Consider the following 11,998-nt stretch of genomic DNA (forward strand, 5'->3'; position numbering starts at 1 on the left):
TGGGTCATATTTATGCAGAAATATAGAAAATTCTAAAGGGTTCACAAACTTTCAAGCAGCACTGTATGTATGTATGTATGTATGTATGTACATATATATGCAGTTTAAATGATATTTTAGTAATATAATAATAAAAACACAAAAATACAACAATAAAACTGACTAAAAACTAAAGTTTACAGAAAACTTTTAATTGATATTATGTGTGTGTGTGTGTGTGTGTGTATATACGTATATATATATATATTAGGGCTGCACGATAAATCGCATGCGATATCATTTCGCAGACATTTAATCTTTTATTGCACTAGAGCCGAACCCATGGCTCGGCCTGATAACATCCTTTTGACCCTTACGGCATCATTATTGTTATTGTCAAAAAGCACTAAATGTAACTGGATTTAGCTTTAGCTGCTGAATTGATGATAAATAAAGATAGCTTAGACGGAGAAAAGCTCAGAGATTCCACTGTATTTCTGTCTTTGTGTGTCTTAAGGATTTTGTGCAGTCTGATTAAAGCATGTCTCTCCGCCCCAATGTGACCTTAGTTTGACAAAACTGATAAGAGAGTGAGACCGTAAAAATCAAACATTACACCATAAATATTTAAAACTAAACCTACAAAAGATCCAGATCTTACAGCCTGAAGATCTGAAGATTATTTAGTGTTTTTCATCTTAGATTTATGTTTTATTTCAACTTTAATTCAGTTACCAAAAACGTCTTTATTTCAGTCACTGGATAAAAAGTAACTCTTTTAGGAAAGTATATGATGTAACCAACCACAGTTTTGTCCTTTACAGGAATAGCTCACCCAAAAAATAATTTACCATCATATAGTTATAAACCCATGAAAGTGTTTGAAACTTCATCAGTAATTTGATGCCATGATGCTGTGTGTTCTTGTTTCTCAGAGTCATACAGTTCAAAAAGCATGAAGGCAGAAATCCCCGTCTGCTCGTGGCCAAAATGGGACAGGACGGTCATGATAGAGGGGCAAAGGTCATCGCCACTGGATTTGCAGACCTTGGGTTTGATGTGGACGTCGGCCCGCTTTTTCAGGTAAGAGAGATGCTGTAACTGTGATGCTGCATTTAGATCTTCTATTTAAAAGAGTTTTTCTCTGTATATGTGTTTAAAAATATATTTTCCTCCGAAAGTCATCCTTGTGTTAAAGATGCTCAAGAAATCAGCTCATTGAGCTCAACTTGTCAACATGTGTATTTATCTCACACATTTTAGCACCCAGTGTTCCTTTAAGGGCAGAGTCTATCATCAATTAAGAGATCCTTTCTGAGCCATGAACATCAAAACATTGAATCCATGACTGAGCAGATCAAATGCATACCTCAGAGTTAAGCTCCCACTTCTCTACAGTTTTCAGAATAAGTCAAAATCTCTCATTTGTGCTCCATGAATACTCAGTACCATCCTGAACAAAACTGTTTCTGCATTAGATTATTAGGTATAAAGTGAAAAAAAGTGTCCCTCGGACCTCAAACACAGTGTGAGGGTTTATATACGCTACTATTTAAAATGCTGGGGTAAGATTTTTTTAATGTGTTTGAAAGAAGTTTCTTATGCTAACAAAGGCTGCATACAGTAACACAAAACAGTAAAAACAGTAATATTATTCCAATTTAAAATAACACTTTTCTATTTCCAAATATTATAAAATGTAATTTATTTCTGTAATGGCAAAGCTTAATTTTCAGCATCATTACTCCAGTCGTCAGTGTCACATGATCCTTCAGAAAGCATTCTAATATACTGATTTGCTGCTCAAGAGACATTTCTTATTATCAGTTTTGAAAACAGTTGTGCTGCCTAATGTTTTTGTGGAAATTGTGATGCAATTTTTTTTAGGATTTCTTGATAAATAGAAAGCTCAGAAGAACTTTACTTTCACTTTTCGATCAATTTAATGCATTTTTGCTGAATAGAAATATTAATTTGCACCAAGACGATAACGTCTCGGTTACGTATGGTAACCCTCGTTCCCTGAAGGGCTGGGCAAGGTCTCCACCGTGTCGCCGAAAAGGCCGGCCTGGGCAACGGGGCGTTCAAGAATCATGTCTTGTCCGTCTCGCACATGTCGGCCAGTCACAGCCAGAAATGGCACTCCTGGACCACCATAGTGGACATCACACGACCCAGAGACCGCGCCGTAACCTTCGTCGCTCGTAGCGCGAGGTCCGCCGCGGTGGCTCGGGACACGGTGGAAGTCTCCACTTGGGCCCTACCCCTACGGCGGCCCGGGAAAGTGTAGCCATTATTTCTGGATCCGATTCAGGCATTGCTACAGTCCCGAGAGTGACCGACTGAAAGGGAACTACAATGATAAATATAGCTGCAAGCAGCAATTAAGGGGCCAAGCACTCCAGACGCAAAATGAAGAGTTAAGTATGGCATGGAGCATCAGACCAACTGCAACAATGAGTAATTTAAGCAATTTTAGGATTATTGTAATTGAAATGGCTGAAAAATCATAAATACAACCTCTAGAAATATGATTAAATGGCTTATCACTTTTGACCAACGGTGGCGCTGGAAAGCTTTGCAGAGATACGGCCTCAGATGTAGTCTGGCATCATGCCTCATATTTGTTGCGTTACTATACAAAAACAGTTTTGTCTATCAACACGAAATCCATAACTTTTTGTCACCACAGTCTGAAGATAATTTGATTTGATTTTGGTGAAAATCGGACCGAAGGTCGAGGAGGAGTTCGAAAAAGTAGGTTTTCAACATATATCAAAATGGCGGAAAGGAAGTTAAGCGTACTATGGCATAATTGGTATGTCTGTTGTCGGCCTGACCTAAGGAATATTTTGAGATCAGTTTCATTACAATAGGCTAATGCAATCAAAAGTTATTAGCATTTTTTGAAATTTCATAATATTTAATTAATGGTTTATCACTCTTTACCAAATTGATGTGGTGTGGTCAGTGTGAGGTGACAATGGCACATACAAAGTTTGGTGTAAATATGTCAAAGCTTTGCAGAGATACAGCCTCAGATGCAGTTTGGCATCTTTCCAGCAAATTTGTTGATGCGCTAAACGAGAACCGTTTCGTATATCGACACGAAATCCTTAACTTTTTGCCAGCTTGGTCTGAAGATGATCCGAGTCAAATTTGGTGAAAATCGGACGAACGGTCTAGGAGGAGTTCAAAAAAGTAGGTTTTCAACATGAATCAAAATGGCGGACAGGAAGTTTGGCCAATTATGGCATAATTGGTATCGGTGTTCTCGGTATGATCCAAGGAATCTATCAACATCAGTCTCATTACAATAGGCTAATGTAAGCAAGTGTTATTAGCATTTTTGTATATTTAATTATAACTTTTATACCCCCAAACTTTTCGAGTACCATCAGGGCATGGTGCCGAAGATGCATACCGAGTTTCGTAATGATTCGTCAATGCGTTCGTAGAATACAGCATTTTATGACAAAATTCAAAATGACTAATGCCCAAAATGGCTGACATGGGAAAATTGGGTATGGTTTGACTGCATGATGCATGATGCACCGAATCTAAAGAGACCAGTTTTGTGATTTTTGTCCAAACCAATCAGAAGTTATAAGCAAAAATAGCCATTTTTCGTATCTCCTGACCACTAGGTGGCACTGTGCCAAAACACTGCAGGTAGTCTCAGGTCATGCTTGTTATAACACACACCAAGTAGCCTCACATCCATTTTTGCATGCTTTTCGTAGAATTCGTTTGCGCAAATCAACTTGAATTCCATAACTTTTTGCCAAAATGGTCAGAAGATGATCTGAGCCAATTTTGGTGAAAATCAGACAAACCGTCTAGGACGAGTTCGAAAAAGTCGATTTTTTTAAGTTTTGAAAATAGCGAAAAAACTAAACCCTACGATTTTTACATTTTGGAGTTTATTCGACTTGGCATGAGCCAAGGATTCAGAGGAAAAAAGAATTTTCCTTCTGTGCCTTGTGGTTCAAAAGTTATTAGCATAAACATGAGTGAAATTTTGGACAAGTGGTGGCACTAGAGAGTTTGAGTTAGAGACTCCAAATTGGCTATGGTTATTGTTGAGACTGTCCTCTATCAGTGTGCCAAATTTCATAACTTTCCTGCAAGTGGTTCTATGGGCTGCCATAGACTCAAGAGCGGAAGAAACGGAAGACAACGGATACAATAGGTGCCTTCGCACCTTCGGTGCTTGGCCCCTAACGACAATGATAAAAATATCATTTTAAAAATTGTTCTAGGTTTAAAAGAATAGAAGAGTCCATACCACAACTATAACAATAACAGCACAGAGGAACTATATCACTGAAATCATTTTCACAATGATTTTATTCCAGCCAGTGAATAATAAAAACATGGACAGCCAATCAGAATCCATCCTGCTTTAAACAGCTCATGCATTTAATGCGACAGATGACAAAAGTGCAGTGTTTGCTTATAATATACGGAATGCTATTTTGCGTTGATGTGGAGGCTGATATAGTTATGATTTTATTTATTGTTCTTGATGTAAACAAGCCTTAATGCTTGTGTCCGTTTCCATGACGACAGACCCCGCTGGAGGTCGCCCAGCAGGCCGTGGATGCAGACGTACATTGCGTGGGTGTCAGCACACTGGCAGCTGGACACAAGACCCTCGTGCCCGAACTCATCAAAGAGCTGCGTAACCTCAACCGACCCGATATCATGGTGATCTGCGGAGGGGTCATACCGCCACAGGTAACAACTGCCTCCTGATAGACAGCTGGACATATGAGCAGAGGCACAGTGTGAGAATACCTACACAGGCAATAAATCCCTCTGTGAAATCTGCCCGTTTCAAAGAAAACGGAGTATGAAGACTGAGGTTAAATAAGTCAAAAACTTTGAAGTAATTTTTTCAGTTAGTAGCTGGTGTAGTTACTTTTCCTTAATGGGATAGTTCACCCAAAAATGAAAACTTTTGACTGATTTTGTTCGAAATGACGTCACAACAGTTCATTCTTCGATTTCTCTTGAAATATATTGTCTACACCTCAGATGGCCTTACATTGTAAAAAAAAAAAAATTATATTATCCATGATGTTCAAAGGGAGCTGTTATCTTTGTTTTGACATGGACAACATTCAACTTAGATGATCTGTCCAGAACCTGATCATTATGTTTTGACAGTGATGTAGATTAGACTCAACTGAACTTTTACCATTCATAATGTGTAAGGAAAAGATAAGAAACAGCTTTTTTGTGGTTAATTTTTTTCTTATCTTAATCGTTAAATCTTTGAATCTCATCTCAAAAAGTCAGATTACCTTATTCTATTGATTAATAAAGCAGAAAGTCATGAAAGGCTCCATATTACATTGATTTTAGCTTGATTAAGGGTTGTTGGGAACGGCACGCAGCATAGGCCGCTTATGCCTCCAGAGCAACATAACGATCCAAAATCAATATAATAAGCAGTCTGACCTTTGCCATATTAATATTGAATTCAATTCATGTGAGCTCACTGATAATTAGCAATTCAGTGAATGGTGCAACACCTGCTGCATTCATATAAAATTTAATTGATGTGCACGTATAGGTCGCTATACAGTATTTTGACTATTTTATAGTAGCAAGAAGATCATATTGTATATAAGAGATTCTTGTAGCTAAGAACATGGTGACAGCAACACCGAGTTCATGGGTTTGATTCCTGCTGAACGCATTAACTAATGAAAAATGTAAAACTTAAATGCAAATGCTGCTGCTTAGTGTAAAATATAAATGCTCTTACATTCAAAAGTTTGTGGCCAGTAAGATTTTTTTAATTATTATAATAATAAAATTATATAATAATTATATTATAATAACATAAATTTACCATTAGTGGATATCTTGTTAGAGACTCATACCCATCCCCCCAGGGCTCTACAATGTGACCATTTCAGTCGCATTTGTGACTGAAAACTACTACGTGCGAATATGAAAAATATTTAGGAGCACCAGTGCGACTGACCCAATCAGCATATTTGTGTTTGCACTCAAGACAGCTTCATAGGTTTCTACAACATGTTTTTGCAGCGTTGAGTAGCCTAATGTACCGCAGACATATCTATTGATTCCTTGAACGCAACATTAATCAGAATCCACTCGCTACTCAAAACACCTGATGCAAACTCATAAATCCTCTCATTATAACAAAGACACGATGTAAATAAGAGATTCATTGTGCAGTGTAGAGAGCTTCCTTGGTTATAATGGAACTTTGTGAGATCGCAATGAAAGGTGAGTGAAAGATTTTAAAGACTATTAAGGGAGCTTGTAAATGTGATATTAATTTAATACAACAGTTCAATAAATAAAAAGTTAATATTAAGTGACTTACATTGTCTGACTATAACAATATTGCCTGATTTTGCTCTATTTCGTCAATGAAAATAGTTTTACAGTCACAGCTGAGCCACTGCGCGTCTTCAAGTAAACACAGCGATGTTTTGTTTATGAACCTGTGTTTTTTTTAAACGAATCTGAGTTAATGAGTCAACTACCCATTCATAAAGACAGTCACTTAATTAGTTCCTGAATGAATCAGCCGTTCAAACGAATCAATTTAATGAATGATTCAGTGATAAACTCAGGGACTTGCCGCCACCTACTGGCAGTTTTAGTTTCATTTTTAAAGTATCATTTCAGTTATTTAATTTCAATCAATCAATCAATCAATCAATATCTGTTTTTCAAAATGTTATATTTAAAACAATCTCATAACATTGTTATAAATTTAAAACATCCATGTCACCTCAAAGCCTCATTAAACGTCTGTAAATATACCTACATGCCACTTTTGTGATCTTCTGTGCCACCTCTGTAGCGCAAATTAATTTAGTTAATATTGATTTCTTTTGATTGGTAACTTCTTATTCACCCCCCATAGGGGGCCCCATAGCAAATTCAGTGCACAGGGCCCAGAATTCCTAGTGACTGCGTATTCGTATTGAACCGTTCGGTACGAGGCTTTCAGTTTGGTACGCATTACAAACCGAACGATTCGTTGGACTAATCCTACTACATTTGGAAAATAAAAGAGCTTAAAGTGTGTGAAATATAATGTTCTCAGTGCCACTGCGCTCAACAAGACAGCCCAAACATCATAACAGGCAATGTGCTGTCTAGTGGACGGGCACGCACTGTGCTGGGGTGCGTCGAAAGACGATGATCTTGTATCGACGATAGACAGAGTATCGTCGAAAACATCAGTTATTGGGAATATTAAGAGGATTTGGCATTTCCAATTTTCTTATTTTTATTAGGCTTATTATTATTATTATTATGAAGTTACTTTTATTATTAAAGTTTATTATTAAATTAACATTACAATTAATTTGCCCTGCAATATTACCGCATAACTGACGCACTGCGAGGATAACAAAAGATAAGGCTATTTACTCCTCAATTAAAATGTTTTAAAAAAGGTCTTTTAAAACAGGTCTATTATACAATTAATTATAGGCCTATCATTGAAATATGAACACTGCAGTCATCAATAAAAATCTGTAAAACATTTTTTTACCCTATTAAGCACCGACTTTCAAAAACAACCCGTTTAACACAAAATACATTTCTTCTCATTTTTTTTTTCTCACTAGGCCTATGTACGGGCCACAAGAGAAATATTAAGGGAATAAATGAAAACAGTTAGCTATATACCGTTATCAGCATATGTTGAAGATGTCTCTCGTTGTCTCTGAGAGAATAAGCGGCGTCAGATGCTGAAATCTCCATCATTCCGTTTTTGCTTTCACTTTCTGCATAGTGAACTGACTGAGATTAAGACGTTCACCAGCATAAATCTTGCGCAAAGTTTGCACGCTGCTTATGTGATATCCATTGTCTCGCCTTCATGGTTTAAAACCAAGCGACAAAAGCAATAATATATATATATATATATATATGGACTTGTATTTTGGCCAAAGGCAATGGTTTAAAGTTAAAATGCCTTGATGATGGATTTGTTTCATATGTATGTATGTCTATATATATATGTATATATTATATTTTAGTGATCCAAATAATTGTTTTTTTAATTGTTTTTGCAAGAAGTCTATTATGCTTCCCAAGTCTACATTTATTTGATCAGAAATACAGTAAAAACAGTAATACTATGAAATATTCTTACAATTTATGTTTTTACATTGTTCTTACAGCTGTTTTCTATTTTAATTTATTTTACAATGTAATTAATTCCTCGTATGCAAAGCTGAATTTTCAGCATCATTACTCCAGTCTTCAGTGTCACATGATCCTTCAGAAATCATTCTAATATGCTGATTTGCTGCTCAAGAAACATATCTTATTATGATCAATGTTGAAAACTGTTTTTGCTATTTAATATGTTTGTGGAAATCACAACTTTGATGCATACATTTTGAAAGAACAACATTTATAACTTTTTTCAATTTGATGCATGCTTGCTGAATAAAATGATTAATTGCTTAAAAAAATTACTAGCCCCAAACTTTTATGCACTAACATCTAATAACCCTGCTATTTTCAATATTGCCTTATAATTAGTATTACCCCGCCATTTGTGCTCAGATCAAATAACTAACTGAAGTTGAATTCAAACTCGATGTAAATTTGCACGTTTTCATCTTTTCATCTTCAACCAGAAGCCACTTGCTCTTTCAACATAACACAGGTAAACAGATAAATTTGCATCCAGGGGGTCGATTTATTCATGTATAGGTCAAACTCTATTCTTAGTCACAGTGGGGTGTAATTAGGACCTGTATAAGGCCAGTCTGCACATTCCTACATAATGATCTCTTAGCTAATGAATATGAACATGGGATGGTGTGTAGCAACCTGTATGCATGCAGTTACTTTGTTGCTGCATAGGTGCACTGGCGGCTGTGTTTTGAAATGGATTCCATTTCAGCCTAGGCTTGGTTGCTTGAGGTCTGGAGGTGTCTTTAGTTGCTTAGACTTCTTGCCTGAGTGTCATTAATTGATTATTGAGTGTTAACATGTAGTGAGTGTGAGCGGATGGAGCTGAAGCTACGGTAATTGAAGCAGACATGAAAATCCTTTTAATGCACGCAATCCATTTGTTTGTACTGGATCAGATCTGTCAGGTAGATTCCACTAGCATTTGGCATGGCAGTTAAAATATCCACTGATGTGATTTGCTTTGCACGGGAGGGTTTGAATCAGTGGTTCTCAATGGGTGGGTCTTGAGTACTGAGTTATGCATGTGAGTAATATAATGCAGATGATCATATAATTGTGCATAGTTAAAAAGGAGACAATCTACAATACATTTTGACTAGCATAATTTCAAGATGTAATGCTTAATTTTTTGTTATTTAGTATTTTTTTTTAAATGCTAGGCATTAATTATTTTTTGAAAATTATTATTATTATATATGTACATATATTTATTTATTTATTAATATATTGTATTATACATTTTTAAGTACATCCTATGTTAAATTTCTATAATATTTTAATATGCTTTTAATATACTAACATGAAGAAACAGAACAAACTAAGACAGACTAAATCCAGAAGACCTGTGGCAACTTCTCCAAGATGCTTCAAGAAACCTACCTGCAAAGTTACCTGAAAATCTATGCGCAAGTGCACCTAGGGCAAAAGCTGCTTTAAACGCAAAGGATGGTCACACCAAATGTTGATTTAATTTAGTTAATAGAAGTTAATTGATAAAGAAAATCTATTTATGACATCATTTTGACAGCATCCTCATTTTACAGCATTTTTACTCAAGTGCCTAAAACTTTTAACAGTACTGTAGCTTTGCAGGTAGGTTTCTTGAAACATCTTGGAGATGTTGCCACAGTTCTTCTGGATTTTGTCTGTCTCAGTTTGTTCTGTTTCTTCATGTCATTCGAGATCTCTGTGCAGAGCACTGGCTGTTGTCAGACTCCTTGTGCAAACTAAAATCTCACTGGATTATTACAATGAATGGCAAAACGAATGTTTGGACATGTAAACTGATATTCCTACTGACACGCTACAGCAAAAGATAAAAATAACTGACTTAAAACCATTTTTTACCTGGTGAAAATACTAATGTTCTAATCATTTTGGTCATCACTGTATGTTAGTATTGAAATTAGGGCTGTCAGTTTAACACGTTAACTTAATTAATTAGTTATGAAAAAATAACGCAATTAAAATATTTTAACACAGTTTATGCACTGGCCCCGCCCCCAGACCTGTACATCATCTTGCATTTCATATAGTTGACTGTTGACAAATATGATGCAGGGTAACAACTCCATAAATGCAGTTATGCCCTAAAATTCCAGATATTGGGGCAAAAAATGCCCCTGTATGAGTTTTTGTCTCATATTTATATCATATGATAAGCGATATCACATCAGCAGTGAGAGCAATAGGCCTATCACACGAGTGCTGTTTTTGTCACAAAGAACACGAGTGCACCAGTGTTAATTTTGACAGCAAATTTTGATTTAGTTTTAGTCATAGTCTTTTGACTAAAATGCCATTTAGTTTTAATCTACAGTATCGGCTAAAATCTAATGGGTTTAGTTACAGTGCATTTATTACGCATTTCTCTCAAATTTCAAATTTCCATATATAGGTTTGATATTAAGGTTTTATCATGATAGACACTGATTTAACTGACCAATATTACATCTTGTAAAAAGAGGCATAATAGGTGCCCTTTAAGAGGTTGTCCTACAATAATACACCAGTGTTCAATAATACACTGATGATGAACCGAATAGAATCAACATTTGTCATTTTTAGTAGTTTTTAATGTTTATATATAGTTTTTATTCATTATCAAAATAATCAAGTTTAATTAATAACTGATGATGAACTGAATTTAATTTTTTTTAATTTATTTATTTTTAGTTATTTTAGCACTTAAGAGTTATTTTAGTACCACTGAAATACTTTTATAGTTATTTATATTTAGTTTTTTATTTACATTTTTATTAGAGTTTAATAATTTTGCTGTGCATTTTTGTCACTTCTAGTAGTTTTTGTTTTTAATGTGTTTATATGTAGTTTTTATTCATTATCAAAATAATCAAGTTTAATTAATAACTGATGATGAACAGAATCAACATTGTATGAAACGTATTAATTTTCCTGTTTTTCTCTGTGAAGCTACTTTGAAACAATCTGTATTGCATGTGACATGATTATCATTTTTACTAATATTAAGAATTTTAAAAATAGTTGAATCTCTTCCCAAATCGTCCCTCTCGTTTTTATTCGTTGACGAAAATGGCAATAGATTTTCGTCAGTTTTTGTCATTCAAAAAGAGTTTTAGTTCGTTATCGTCTCGTCTTTGTCGGTGACAAAAATGTCGTTGGCGAAAATTATGACGAAAATTATTCGTCAACGAAATTAACACTGCTGGAGAGAATGTTTTATCTTCTGAAAGATGCTTTAAAGTTCAATATGAGCTGCTATATTATTACCTAACCCTAACCCAATTACTAAACAAACAATTCAATAAACTCACCTTAATAAAAAAACTACAGTATTAATACAGACACACGGCTACATTGCATTAGAATAGTGAGTCCTTTCTATTTACCAAAGCACAGAGGCCTATCTGGACCCCCGATTCTGATTATTAATTTTACAGACCGATACACAAATGATTTACGTAATCTATTAAATCAAGCATATGCAACTCTAAGCCTTCTGTTAGATGGCAAAAACTGATATTCCTCATTTTTTTTCGTAAACCGATTTTGAAAACTTGACAATTTTAGAACAAATAGATAGCAATCCAGACAGTCGAGCTTTGAGCTGAACAGAGAGACAACTAAACCATGCACACATTAAATATTGCACAACATTCTGTATCTCATATTTATATCATATGATAAGCGATATCACATCAGCAGTGAGAGCAATAGGCCTATCACACGAGTGCTGTTTTTGTCACAAAGAACACGAGTGCACCAGTGTTAATTTTGACAGCAAATTTTGATTTAGTTTTAGTCATAGTCTTTTGACTAAAATGCC

At 35.3% G+C, this 11,998-nt stretch overlaps 1 protein-coding gene across 1 annotated transcript in view; it reads left to right on the forward strand.

Moving 5' to 3' along the window:
• The window catches only part of LOC107667609 (methylmalonyl-CoA mutase, mitochondrial-like), a 37,851-nt gene extending 33,114 nt beyond the window's left edge, over positions 1–4,737 (forward strand). Inside the window, exons 11-12 of the mRNA XM_016459318.1 lie at positions 915–1,062; positions 4,552–4,737. Coding sequence (XP_016314804.1) covers positions 915–1,062; positions 4,552–4,737 — 334 coding nt within the window. The remainder of the gene's footprint in view (positions 1–914; positions 1,063–4,551) is intronic.
• The last annotated feature ends 7,261 nt before the right edge of the window (positions 4,738–11,998 follow it).

The sequence above is a fragment of the Sinocyclocheilus anshuiensis genome, unplaced genomic scaffold (assembly GCF_001515605.1).
Source record: "Sinocyclocheilus anshuiensis isolate Anshui unplaced genomic scaffold, SAMN03320099.WGS_v1.1 scaffold1189, whole genome shotgun sequence".
Lineage (NCBI taxonomy): Eukaryota > Metazoa > Chordata > Actinopteri > Cypriniformes > Cyprinidae > Sinocyclocheilus > Sinocyclocheilus anshuiensis.